Source organism: Haliotis cracherodii, unplaced genomic scaffold, assembly GCF_022045235.1.
Source record: "Haliotis cracherodii isolate W230 unplaced genomic scaffold, xgHalCrac1.p SCAF_5, whole genome shotgun sequence".
NCBI lineage: Eukaryota > Metazoa > Mollusca > Gastropoda > Lepetellida > Haliotidae > Haliotis > Haliotis cracherodii.
Genome location: NW_027266308.1, coordinates 7,561,274 through 7,576,186, shown reverse-complemented (window position 1 = coordinate 7,576,186; position 14,913 = coordinate 7,561,274). Strand labels below are relative to the sequence as shown.

General features: G+C 42.2%; 1 protein-coding gene across 3 annotated transcripts in view; it reads right to left on the bottom strand.

The window, feature by feature from the left end:
• Positions 1-14,913, bottom strand: part of LOC139443903 (regulator of G-protein signaling 22-like) — an 81,562-nt gene that overhangs the window by 52,611 nt on the left and 14,038 nt on the right. For all 3 annotated transcript variants that reach the window (XM_071224792.1, XM_071224794.1, XM_071224793.1), the window contains exons 2-4: positions 5,164-5,252; positions 4,634-4,815; positions 3,489-3,766 (exon numbers count right to left, since the gene is read on the bottom strand). In XM_071224792.1, the coding sequence (XP_071080893.1) occupies positions 3,489-3,766; positions 4,634-4,815; positions 5,164-5,252 (549 nt within the window). The remainder of the gene's footprint in view (positions 1-3,488; positions 3,767-4,633; positions 4,816-5,163; positions 5,253-14,913) is intronic.

Below are 14,913 nucleotides of genomic sequence, written 5' to 3'. Positions count from 1 at the left end.
AAATGCAATTCTGTCCGATCAGTTTCTTAACGCAGAACGATCATTCACGAATAGATCATCAACTACACATAAAATAAACAGAATCCCGGCAGTGTGGAAATCAATCTTGTTTGAAAAGGAAAAGGCAACAATAACATTAATTGATTATTATTCCTCTCAGTGTATTGTTGCGAAGTTTGTCATATGCTCTAAGAAAAGAGTAAGTGATTGGGGACTGATTGATTTTGGTTTTAACACCACTTATCTCAGTTATATCAAAGTTAGATGGAAACTCCAAAGTGATGGGGATATTAGACGAAACCCACTTTTATATTTCTTATTTATTTTTTTTATTTTTTTTTATAAATTTAGATTGTTTTTGTTTTGTTTGTTGTTGTTTGGGTTTTTTGTTGTTGTTGTTGTTGTTGTTGTTGTTATAGGGGAGGGGTTGGGGTGACTGATTTTGGTTTTAACACTACTAAGTATCTCAGTTATATCAAAGTTAGGGGGAAACCCCAAAGTGATGGGGTTATTAGACGAAACCCACTTTTATATTTCTTATTTATTTTTTATTTAATTTTGTTTTAAATTTTAGTGGTTTTTTTCTTTGTTTGTTGTGTTATTGTTTTGTTTGTTGTTGTTGTTTGTATTGTTTTTGGTGGATGAGTGGGGGCGTTGCAGTGATATCCTGTTCGCGGAGATCTCTATACTACCGCTGTCACCAGTCAAAGCTCCCCACTGTGATAGGTGGCCACAACCATGCTCGGAGTAGAACTCGCAACCGACTGACCGTTATGTTTACAAATATGTGATGACTGCCGTGACGCCGACCGAATACTCTTACCCCAGTTTCAATATTTTCTTTGAGTGTCTATTTGAATTTATGTTTCATTTCAACTATCATATAATTGGTATAGTAAGAATGGAAGAGGGAAATTGGTTGAATTTCGTTCGTCTGCAATCTCGAACCAATCTGATTAAAACAACAAGAAGGTAAATTCATCTGGGAAATCTGGTCAGTCATAAACCTTTTCAAAATTCCCTATAATGTCATTCACAAAGACATAAACAAAAGCATCAACGTTACTACATTTGGGGACAGAGGGCAAATTTCAAGATTCTTGTAATGAACGCTTCCACACTTCCAGCGATGTTACCGATAGTGGAACGAAGGTTTCACGCGCTGGGTAGGAGCTTGGGCAATCGCATTCGTCACCAATCGCCTCTTTCCGTAACCTGCAAGAAGACTCGTACCCCTATCGATGAATGGTATGTGCGAAAATACGACAAACCAGTCCGAATGCGCGTATGATTTCAAGTTCTTCGTCAAAGAATCCCTCAGAAATAATTTTTGATTTTACATATGTCTTGCATCTAAAACTATACCCACAATTAAATGTGTTCAATCATACTGTATAATTCCGCACGTGCCGATGTGCTTTAAATTGCATCTGAAATATATATAATATATGGGGAAATATATGTGAACCATAACGCGACGAGTTGACAATTATTTTAGGTATGCCCGTTTGCGCTAAGACGGAACCCGGTCGCAACAATGGCCATGAAAGGGGCACGAGTCGCTTTTCGGCTTGTCCCGGAATAACACGAGTTGGTCACGAATGGGGTAATCGTTGTAGTTAAGGGGCGCAACTCTGTTAAGACCCTTGTTCCATTGGGAGCAGATGGCACATGAAGAGTTAATGTACACAATACGCAATGAACCAAACGTTACATGATTGTTTACACAGCCAGCTGTCTAGACAAAACAGGAAACTATTCCCCCTGAAGATTGAAAAGTTTTCGTACTTTGTGTCACTGTATGTTTTTCAAGAGGACAAACCACTCCCTTGTGTAAGTCGGAGAGACATGTTACCGTCAACAGCTATCTTACTGTCAGAGTATTGCCCCTACAACAGATCGGAGAGATCAATGGAGTGCTTGTTTAGGAGTAAGCGGAGGGGCTTGGGTGAGGAGATCGGGAAAACATCTGGCTAAAAAAAGATACATAGAGAATCTCACCCTCGTGTCTTTTGATATCAAATCAAATCAACGCTCGTTGATAAAAGTGGAAAACTCCGGCTTTTATCAACGAGCGTGATATATTTGATATCAAAAGACACGAGGGTGAGATTTTATTTATCATCCAAAATCATTCTACCAACTTTTTTTTTTTTGTAGACAGTAACAAGAAGTGTCTTAATGTAAAAAGTACTGCTAACAGCCACTAGCAGACCCATTAGTGATGTCATTTGGCTGTGACGTCATGGTAACAATGACGTCACAATGGTCTGCAAAGCATTGTAATGCAATTTCATTGCGGCGATATCTACAATGTAGATATCGCTTGATCTCACCCAAGCACTATCTCCTGTGGGAGCCAGTTTGGGATGATAAATTGTTATTAACACCAATTGATGTAGCAAGTGAGCCAACAGAGGGACCGGATCCGGTGCTATTGTTAATATACTAATAATGTGTGTTTAATATCAACAGGACTAGTATGATAATGAAAGAGAGTGTTTGCGGAGAGTAGTTGGATGGGTGATTGTTTGTCAGTCTGACGATTGAAAGTTTCTTGGGCTTCGATGCTGCCCCACACTGAAGCACTCCTAACACGTGTGGTGTCTGTTTACGTGAGCTTACGTATGTGAAAATATGCCTCTCTTCATGGAGCAGTGAAAGGGTACCCGGTAGCATGAAATAGTAAAAAAACCGTAGGTGTTTAAATTGTTTGAAAAGGTATGGGCCAAGTATCCCATTATCTGTGAAAACGATAGATTTCAGAAACATGAAAAGGCACCCATGGTCATCAGAAACGTCCGGTTAAAGAATTAATTTTATACACTATCGATGTGGAGCTCGAACCCGTGACGAACGAACGCTTTAACCACAAGGCTAACCACGAAACATTCATAATATAATATACTACTCAAAAGAGGTTTAAGAACACTCGATTCCATCATATTACCATAGCAACGATAGGTGTCCTAGTGAGTTAGTTGGGTTTAACGCCGCTTTTAACAGTACTGCAGTTATATCGCGGCGTGTCAGCTTAATGTGGGAGGAAAGCCCGAAGTGATGCATGTCTCAGATGTTTACCGCTTCGGTGAAACCCACGAGCACGGGTATGGTGCTGACAAACCTAGAAACATAATCGGGGCGAACCCACAATTATAGGTTTCTGGCGTGCCCAAGGGACGCAACTCTGCACAGCGAATCGCGGCACCTTAGACGACTGGGCCACCCGTGCACCCCTGATAGTTGTCCTAAATTAAGGTAGGAGGTGTATCTGTATGTTGGGGGTGGGGGTGGGGGTGGGGGTGGGAGTGGCTGGATTCGCTTGGGGGTTGGGGGGGGTGGGGGGTGGGTGTGTACTGTACTCCCGTCTCTGCAATAGCCCAGAGAATGTACAAGAACATGTGTGGAGAGCGAGGGTCAATTTACGTATTTATTTAATTGATCTGTTCTTGAGTTGTATTTGTTTTATAAACAGGTCGTTCACTCACTGTCATAGTAAATCCTCCCCGCGGGGTCACTAAGTGCTCTACTGCCAGGTCTCCGGAATCTGTATAATGCCGAATGTCTCAGTTCCATCAGGCCGAACTCGTCATCCAAGGCATCTTCAGCACTGTTGTCGGCGCTGTTGCTAAGGCTGGACACGTAGCTCTCGGACTGACGACTGTATCCCCGTAGCTGTCGGCTGGAGTTGCGGCTGGCAGAGATACGGTCGTCGAGGGGACGCAGCAACAGCTTGCACAACTTAAGTTCTCGGAACAGCTGAGTTCTGGCAATGACATTAAGTTACACATCCTCTAGTCTTTGATAAGTTGTAGATTCAACAGTCGGATAACTTACCCCTTACTAAAACATAGCTGTATCACACTTTGCATGGACTGCACGTGCAGCACGTAGTCTTATGAAAAATATCGTCTGCAGTATTGAACATACAACACGTGATCAAATGACAACGTCTCATTGGACAAGAGCAAGTTGTTTGTTTGTTGCCACAGCCAGCAATATTCCAGCAATATAATGGCGGCCTGTAGATAATCGAGTCTGGGCCAGATAAATCAGTGATTGATATTATGAGCAAGTTTCATATGCGATCAACCAAGTCACCCTTAAACACTTTTCATTACAAAAGAGGAATCGGCGATTCTGTTATACAAATTACCAATTTTGTGTGGTCTGAAATGGAACTGGTGGCGAAGTATGGGAAGGGGGTATTGGTTCTTTAAGACTGCGTTATTGCAGCAAGGAGGAAATCGTTACTTAAGGAAACAAAAATTTTCATAAGAATGAAAATAAAAAAGAACAAAAAGTGTTGGTATGTGAGGTTTTCATAGAAGAAGAAGAAGAAGAAGAATGAAAGTGAACAAGTCGTTGGGACTGATTTTTCTCAGTGGGTTGATACAGCACAAAAGTTGTGTGAGATGTTTTATGTTGTGTGAGATGTTTTATGTGTGATATGTTGGATCTTGTGTGAAGCGTGTATATGACGTGTTCAAACGTTGTGGGAAATGTTTGATGTGCGAAAGATGTTTGAGGTTGTGAGAGATGTTTGACATGTGAGATATGTTTGATATGACATATGTTTGACGTGTGAATGATGTTTGAGGTTGTGAGAAATGTTTGACGTGACAGATGCTACCTGAGAAACTGGGGGAGTCTCTCCTCCCTAGCCCACTCCAGCATCTTCTCGCACTCCCCAGTGGTGGCGCCATAGTGGACTGAGGGGGACACGCACCCGGACAGGGTGCCGCTCAGGTCACTCAGGTCAATCTCCTCGAACGCCCCGGTCAGACGGTTGTAGCCCAGGGCTTGGGGAAACACCTGCAACGCAGGATATCCGTCAGTGATGTACATTAAAGATGAACTTCAGTTATATCACGGCATTTTTTTTGTTTATTTGTTGTTTATCGCCGCAGTCAGCAATTTTCCTGCTATCTGACGGCGGTCAGTAAATAAATCGAGTCTGAACCAGACAAATCAGTAATTGACATTAGGAGCATCTATCTACGAAGACATGCATCAACCATGCCAGCGTGCCTGGCAACCCAACCCAGTTACCCGCACGTACACACACGCACACATACGCGCCTAGTGTAAACAGAATCTAGTGTTAGTTAAAAACCCGTGATGCCCAGCGGGTGTCTCTGTTGTATCCAGACGGATACATACCGGAAGTCCGAGGAAGGCGTTGAAGTAGTCCAGGAAGAGGTCATCATATGCCAGGAGGTCCTCCAGGTTCTCCCCGCTGATGTCCAGGCCTGGAACAAGTGGAGGTCAGTACAGATACACCAATATATGTGTGATTGAGTGAGTTGGGGTTAACGCCATGCTGAACACTAGTTTAGTTCTCTCACAGCTATCAGCTTAATGGGCATGGTCTGTCCAATCCAGACTGATGCAGGTCTTATACGTTTACCCGTTTGTTTGTTTGTTTGTTGTTTAACGCCGCACTCAGCAATATTCCAGTTATATGACGGCGGCCTAGAAATAATCCAGTCTGGACCAGACAATCCAGTGATTGACATCATAAGCATCGATCTACACAATTGGGACACAATGACATGCATCAACCAAGTCAGCGAGCATGCCCACCCGATCCCATTAGTCGCCTCTTACGACAAGCATGGGTTACTGGAAACCTATTCTAATCCGGATCTTCGCGGGTCACCCGTTTGGTGGAACCCACTAGCAAGGGGGTGATGCTGTTAGACCAAGGACCTTTTATCAATCAGGAGAAATCGGGATTTGAACCCCAAAGCAGAGGATCATGGTAGGTAAAGAAAGTAGCCCTGCACAGGTAGGGATTGGCGAGTCTAATACAAGGAACCTTATACCTTAAAGAACACATCCCTTGTCTAAGGGACGTTGAATGTTGGTACTTGTTGTTACCCTGCCTGGTGCTCGACATTGAGGGGATAAAACAAGGGAACAGGTCGGCTCGGAGTCAGTATACTGTAAGTGGGGTATTCATGTTAAACATCGGCATGGTATCTCAGTGGGCTAGCACTATAAAACCCGACACCAATCCGGCTACCACTATAAAACCAACACCACATACACCTGCATACACGTCGCTATATGTGCAATAATATTGAATCACATTTCACCCCACTAAACCTTTCCCTGAAACCCATAGGGCATATACAACACAGCATGCGAAACGTAAAATGTATGACAAAATTTTAACTCACCCACTGATAAATGTATGACTAAGCTTATCTGTGTACACAGCTTAGCTGTTGCCCTGGTCTAGAGCACTTCTAACAAAGATGTTCTGTAGCTCACCTTGCCATTTAAAGAGACTGCAATCAAGTACTCCACGTTATCCACAGTAGTGATGTAAATTAAATATTGGGTAAAAGTGGTAAGACATAAAATATTGATAATATATACTTAAATTAAATTTATTAAAGAACACCCGACTGTTTCATATGACTATGGTCATGGCATGACAGATTAACTATAGTCATATAAAAAATATCGGGTGTTCTTTAACTTCTTTTGAGTAGTATAGGAGAAAGGTATCAGTCTAAATGGTCGAATGACATTTCTACCACAAGGGGGTAATATATGATTTATATGTCCGCATATATATCACATATATCTAACTAAAACCTAATTATAAATCAGTGTACAGTAAACTACGTTTATAACGAACACGCTTATAACGAACTGACGGATATAACGAACTTATTCTTAGTCCCGACCATTTGTTGTATATATGCTGTGTGTATGCATATTACGAACTACGGTTATTACGAATTAAAATTAGTGGCCCCATCGAGTTCGTTATAACCGAAGTCTACTGTATTTTGTCTGAAAGGTATTACATGGTCTGAATCTTACAATGGACTCTGCTTTTAGCAGAGATTATAGAAAAGGTTTAGTCGCTTATGTTAACATACCGTGTGGGTACGCATTTCCCAGGTCGTGGGCCATTGTTACACAAGCACATCAGTAATCAAGAAGAGGTACACACGTCAATCGTCCAGGTATAAATCAGAAAACACATGTTGTGTAAAACACAAGGTGACATATCCCCACGTCGACTCTCAAGGCAGAACAGGCAGTGTCTGACACGACAAACAGGCAACATTGTTGCACTAACCGACACGGTACTTAAACCACCTCCAATCACAGCAACACTTTATGGCCACCGATTATAGTGTCAGTGCTTGCCTACGTGAGGCCCGTCCCCAACACCCGCGTTGATCGTGTACCCATTTCACGACAATTTACTTGCATATTGTACTAATTGGCCGGGTCAATGTGCCGATCGCAAACCCCACACTTAGTCTATTGTCCTCAAGCTTCAAAGTGTCTACCTCAACAGAAGCTCTGAAACCAGGGGGCCAAGGTCCTCACACAACGCCAGGCAGTGATCTTGAGAGACTTAGCCTCTGAGTGTGTCAGTGAAAGACTTATGCAGGATTGTGTCAGAAAGGCCTTAGCTGGGATCGTGTCCAAGCAACTGGTACTCCCATGGTCCCCACCTGTTGGGGGTGATCAGGAGATAATGATGTTCTTTTTTTTAAGGACAACAAAACAACTAAATTTGAAATAGTCAGAACTGCTTCTGACAGTAACGTGTATGAGAAGATAGTTGGGTATGCATTGTGTGGCTTAAGTACATGTAGGTATGTACGATAATTTATTACTGAAATATTTCAAAGAAAAGCCTGTTTAAAGTGTGTTTGTTTGATATCGATATATTCAGGGATATTTATGTTAAACTTTTCAGTCTTGTACTTGTCACTTCTACATTCACGGGAAAATGGTTAATAAGCATAAATAAACCCATCGATAAAAATAAAGGCGATCTCAAAACACCTGAAATATTTTTTTCAAGAAATAAAGACAAGAAATGCCTCCCTAAAGTGTTTTAGATGAGGCGTATATTGGATAAAAAATAAGAGGAATTAATTTTTTTAATTCTTAAGTCTACCAAAGATCAAAGAAGTTCGAATGCAATATCATTATGTTTCATTTGGTTTTAATGATGCGGCGTTCAACATACATCTATGCGTATGTGCGTGCGTGCGTGCGTGCGTGCGTGCGTGTGTCTGCTTGTACCTGTCCGGACTAATCTTGGTTATATAAAGCTAGTCCACTGAGATACCATGACGCAGTTTAACTTGAATACCCCACTCAGGCACAGTATACTGACTCCGAGCCAACCAGTCCTTGTTTTATCAAGACATCCATAAATTACTCGTACTATAGTAAAATTATATTTCCTACACATAACTCAGCTGTATTAGTCGGTGGCGCAGTATAATACCTTGTATTATCCCCTTCATGCCGAGAGCCAGGAAGGGTAACAACAAGTGCCATCCTATAACGTCTTTTGGTGTGACGTGGCCAGGGATCGAACCCCGGACATTCCGCTCTTTGGGCAGGGATCACTAGTCCACGGTCTACTTATAGTGGACAACCATAAGTGGTTAAATGTCCTTAGGTAGTTTTGATACCAAGCCAGCGTCACTGGTGGTTGACGACAATAGGTTTCAGCAGTCGAGCGTATACCGGGGTGCGTTTCGATGTCCAGTTTAAAACCACTGCTTCAATGTGAGGGTTTAGAGTACAATTCTTCAATCATTCAAAGAAACACCCAAAGCAACATGTTTCTAACCCAAGAGGTAATTCTTTTGTAATATAACGTCACAAATTTGTTCATACACATAAGCTGTTTTTCACTCTTCCGAAAGAGTGAGTGAGTGAGTTAAAGCTCTACGTCACATCGGCAATATTTCAGCCATATCGTGACGAGAAATTATATTTTGTAATACATATATTTTAACTTAATTAAAACCTGTCATCGATGGACAATAAAATTACTAGAATATCACAGATTAATATTTAAAACTAGCATACAACTGTAAAAAGATGTCACTATATATAACGGTACAATATAAAAAAAAGGCATATAGATCGCCAGCAGCTGAAGGTAGATCACCATGCTAGGGTCCATTGGGACTTACAGTACTTTTGATGGACCTCTTCCGGAAGAAATCTTTTAAAAATGAAACCCAAAAAGGTCTATATGACAATAACAAAGTCTGGTAATTAAGGGTTTTAGTCCAGTAGAAATTGACGTCATAATTAATTAACCCGGAAATTTGTGATAACAACCCAATTATTGCACAAAGTCAATCTTCAGTGTGTCCTGGTTGTCTATACAAAATCCAAGAAACATCAAGCTTGGGGAAATCAGTTTTCTTGAGACTGTGTCAGGGAGTCAGGGAGTCAGGGAGTACACTGTCATCAACACAACAACCTCCCGAACCAACGTTGCTGAACTTCGTCTGATTTGTGGCCTGCGTGGTGCACACGAGAGTGAGTGAGTTGGGTTTAACGCCGCTTTTAACAGTATTCCAGTTATATCGCGGCGTGTCAGCTTAATGTGGGAGGAAAGCCCCAAGTGATGCAGGTCTCAAGACGTTTACCACTTCGGTGAAACCCACGAGCACGGGTATGGTGCTGACAAACCTAGAAACATAATCGGGGCGAACCGGGATTCGAACCCACAATCATAGGTTTCTGGCGTGCCCAAGGGACGCAGCCCTGCACAGCGAATCGCGGCGCCTCAGACGACTGGGCCACCCGTGCGCCCCGGTGCACACGAGACCACGTGACATCATGGGTAATAGCTAAAGCGTTGTCCATTTGACCTCCACAACCAGGTGTATGTCAAGGCGGTGTCTTATCGCAATGTCTCTTTAATCGGGGTTCAGGTTAGAACTATCTTTTGAAGTGGACAGGTAGACGTCACACGACAAAGGCCAATTTAGCGCTTGTAAACTTTATCATGATTTATCACGAATTTGTAACTGACATAAATGCCTGAAGCTTAATGAAACCGTCAGACGTTTAACTCCTTCTTCAATTTATAGTGTCTCATCTATTTATGACAAAATATAACCCGTGACGATCCGGGTAGACTAGCTCTTCAGCACTATGCTTGTCGTAAGAGGCGACTAACAGGATCGGGTGGTCAGGTTCGCTGACTTGGTTGATGCATGTCATTGTATCCCAATTGCGTGGGTCGATGCTCATGATGTCAATCATTGGATTATCTGGTGCAGACTGGATTATTTACAGACCGCCGTCATATAGCTGGAATAGTGCCGAGTGCGGCGTTAAACAACAAACAAACAAATATGACAAAATATAAATGACATCAGTTATGGTATTGATAATGATGAAGAAGAAACGTACGAGCGTGGAGATGGTGCTGACAGACCAAGGATCATAATCTGGAATTCGAACCCACGAATCGATGACCGTGGTGGGTAAGGGACGCTACACAGAAAGACCAGTCCTACACGCAAGCGTTAGACAATTAACGTCAGTGACATCCTGTTTCAAGATATCTGTTGACTTTGGCACTCGGGTAGGTAGTTTATTTCTGTATAGAAACACATCAATGTAGGTACTGTTTCACGTGTCCATACTATGATTAAATGTAAGTCGGCAAACTAAAATCCCTCAATTCCCAGAGGATGAGATGAACAGCTCTAATTACTCTCATTGTTTTATACCTAGTAGCGGTTGTTGTATTTAGCTCGTGTTACAAGTAGTAACCAGCGTTATCAACAATCAGATACCCCCCGCCGAGCGAGACACACGCTCCAGTGACATCGATCGATCATAAAATCAATAACAAATTTCCATGATAACAGGCTGAAGGGGAGGGGGAATATCGGGCCTATTAACGCTATCCCTCCTGAGACGTTTTTATTGCAATATTTCGAACCGGTTTAAAGCGAACACAGAAGAAAAACCATTCGTTTGGTGTAAGAAAACTGAATACATACCACATGCATATACATATATTGATATCGACTATAATACAGTACCGTTATGTCACAGCCGTGTCAGCGTTGGCAGCAGAGACTCGGGCTGTTTTGACAACACAAGGGGTCAACTGACCCATTACCTGGACTCGTACTGTTCAATATTGCTTGGTCAGTTGTATGTTGTATGGGTCAATGACCTCTCCAGACACACACACACCCCACCCCCACACACACCCCACACCCATCCCCCGACTAGTATATCCTTGGCTCTAATATACCTGTGTTAGGGATACTTCATATGGTGCTTAGATTAGGGCGAGCTAAATAACAATTTCATTTACATACAATCTTATCCTAATTACACTGCCGGACAAAAGAAAGTGTACGCTTGGAAATAAGATTTGACCAAAACATTACAAACGTTGTCTACACGTTACTAGGCTGACATTCGCAGAAACAAATCAAACCTAAGGTCCAAAACACAACTATGATACCCGTTTCAAATGAATCACCAACGAATAACCATTTCTTGTTTGTTACATTTAACCACACTCAAACGTGGGTGTATATTTATTTTTGTCCGGCAGTGTATTTCACGCCCGGGGTCGTATCTACAAACGTTTATTCTAATTTAAGTAAATGCAAAATCATGAAGATTTTAAAATATGGCTTATTGGTTGTTACATCTTCTGACAGCAGGGATGTGAGACGTTTCCACGTCTTGTGTTTTTGTGAATCGTGTTATGATTTTAGTCCTGATTTTAATTAAAGGTCATTGTGGTGAATGCCATCCGTTAACTTAAATACGATACGTCCTGGGCCTCGTACATTCGAATTCCCATAAATTAACGTTGACTTAGTTCTACGATCGCTTTGTGATGCGGGGCCTGAGCAATGACTTACAGACTGAGTTGGACTTACGTTACCTTGGACAGCGCTCAGGTCAGCTAAACCGCCGCACTCAGTAATAATCCAGCTATATGACGGCGGTCTGTAAATAATAGAGTCTGGACAAGACAATCCAAAGGTTGACATCATGAACATCGATCTACGCATCTGGGATACGATGACATGCATCGACCAAGTAAGCCAGGCTGACCACCCGATCCCGTTAGTCGCCTCTTACGACAAGCATAGTCATCTTTTACGGCAAGCATGGGTTCCTGGAGACCTATTCTACCCCGGATCTTGACGGGTCGAAACCACAGTGATGTTGAAGTTGATATTGAGACATTTACCCCTCTGGTGAAACCCACGAGCACGGAAAGGCTTGTTCTAGGATTCGAATCCCCGACGACCGGATCCAGCTTGCACATGTAAGGGAAGCAACTCTGCATAGCGAACCTCGCAGACAGCTATGATTGAGTAGAAGATAAGTAAGAGAGACTGATTTGATCTTCAATAATGTCACGGCGAAGGACACAAAGACGGGTTTTAATGTACCATTGTGGAGAATCGAACCCGGATCTGGGCATATCGACGGAACGCGCTTCCCGCTGTGCTACCCCACCTCCTAGAAAGAAAATTGATATGTAAGTAACAGACATACTTAAAATAGAAACATAATCCACAAATATACATAACTTGACATTTGATAATCAGACCGCCTCCGTGGTCTAGTGGTAGAGCGTCCGCCAGGAGAGCGGACGGTCCGGGGTTCGATCCCCGACCGCGTCATACCAAAAGACGTTAAAAGATGGTAATTGTTGTTACCCTGCCTGTCGCTCGGCATTTAGGGGCTAGAACAAGGACTGGTCGGCTCGGAGTCAGTATACTGTGTCTGAGTGGGAAATGCATGTTAAACTGCGGCATGGTATCTCAGTGTGCTAGCACTATAAATCGGCATCAGTCCGGACTAGTACAAGCAGCCACACAAACACACACACGTACATGCACGTTGCTATATAAGTGCAATAATCTTGGTCGCGACGTTAAACCCAATTTCACCTCACCATTTAATAATCACATCCATATTCTGTGAATGCACAATGTGTTTCATGGCAATAATTTGAAGCCCTGTGTATGTGTCAGACACTGACGCTGAGGACAAGCCTCTTGGTTCAAGCCTCTATTACAGTATTAGGTGTAGCAATACGAAAATAATTCACCAACGAGATGGTTTAGCTTGATTGACTTGTGAGATCAATAGCGACCGGAGGCTGATTAGTATAGATCGATCATCATTCATCGATTACCATAGAGAACCTTTCCAGAATATTGCACGGCTTTGGAAAATGAACCATTAAACAATAATTATTATATCATATCATATTAAAGAAAGAATCGTATATATTACCAATGACATCTCTGTAAGGCAACAGCTATGTGTGGACATGTAACACGACTGTTTTACTGCAGTTATGTCACGCTTTTCACTTATACACAAAGTCTGTACGCAGTGTATAGGTAGACCGCCTCCGTGGTCTAGTGGTAGAGCGTCCGCCCGGAAGGTCCGGGGTTCGATCCCCGACCGCTTCATACCAAAAAACGTTAAAAGCTGGTACTTGTTGTTACCCTGTCTGGGGCTCGGCATTAAGGGGCTAAAACAAGGACTTGCCGGCTCGGAGTCAGTATACTGTCTGAGTGGGGTATTCATGTTAAACTGCGGCATGGTATCTCAGTGGGCTAGCACTATAAATCGGCATCAGTCCGGACTAGTACAAGCAGCCAAACACACACACACACACACACACACACACGTGCATGCACGTCGCTATATAAGTGCAATAATCTTGGACGCGACGTTAAACTCCATTTCACCTCACCTCACCTCACCTCACCTCACCTGTATAACGGTATATGGCTGTGTAGGTCTGTTTCTAGCCATTCATAGTGCTAAATCAAATCATAAACGTACAACGCTTGTAGGCTTGGTGTCAGGATACACCGATCTGGAATAACAGATTCACCCCAAAACTTTGCATATTATTACCAAATTGAGCCTGTGGGTTTCCCAGTGGTCAGCTTCAGTTTAGCTGTCCTCCAACGTTAAAGTTTTATATGACCCGTGAAGATTCGGGATAGGATTCGTAGGTCTTCAGCAACCCATGCTTGGCGTAAAAGGCGACTACGCTTGTCGTAAAAGGTAGCTAACGGGATCGGGTGGTCAGGATCGCTGACTTGGTTGATGCATGTCATCGTAACCGAATTGTGTGGATCGATGCTCATGACGTCAATCACTGGATTATCTGCTCCAGACTCGATTATTTACAGGCCGCTGTCATATAGCTGGAATATTGCAGAGTGGGGCGTTAAACAACAAACAAACAAAGTTATATGTCGTGAATTAACTGGAATATAGTTCAAAGCAACAAAACAAACTAATTCATTTGCCCACTGTTATCATATTGTTAAGATCGCTTCATGGATAAATACTATTGCGTGTGCATCGTTATGAAATACAGCGGTCGTGAATAGGATTCGTCGTTCACATCTCTCCGTCATTACAATAGTAACAAGAGTTTGCCAATAACGTGGCTATATCCCCCGCCCGTTGCAAAATTTATCACATAATTAAATCTAAACACACCCTAGCCTTTTTTAACCGAGGTGTAACTTGTCATGGAAATTGTAAAAAAAGAAGAGTTTTGAACCTAAGTCCATCCTGTTGCCATGGAAACGTAAAAAATAAAAATTTCCAAAATTTCTAAATAGCAAAAGGCACCAGTTCAGCATGTACTTGAAAGACCTGCAAAGTTTCATGAAAAAATATTGAACGGTTTCTGAGTTATGCTCCGGAAACGAAACGTGACGGACGGACGGACGGACGTTTCTATATCCCGTTTCTACATGAAACACTAACTCCGGAGATTAAATAAAAGTCTCCCGAAACAGATTCCGTTGGGTGTGAAAGTCGGCGTAGTAGTGAAAAGTATAAGAATGGATCACCGAAAATCAGTGAACACAACAGGTGTCCTATTCCATTGACTTTGAATATCTATTAAAAATTCGTATCCGAATCAAAGCGAATCGATCCATGTCCTAAATTAATTTAAAGACTATTACCAAGTTTTCTAAATTTAAATATTTCATAAAATAAGTTACACAATTCGTGAAAAATAGTTTTTATATTTTTTATTTTGTATAAATATTTTTTCGTTCGAATTCTTTGATCATACAT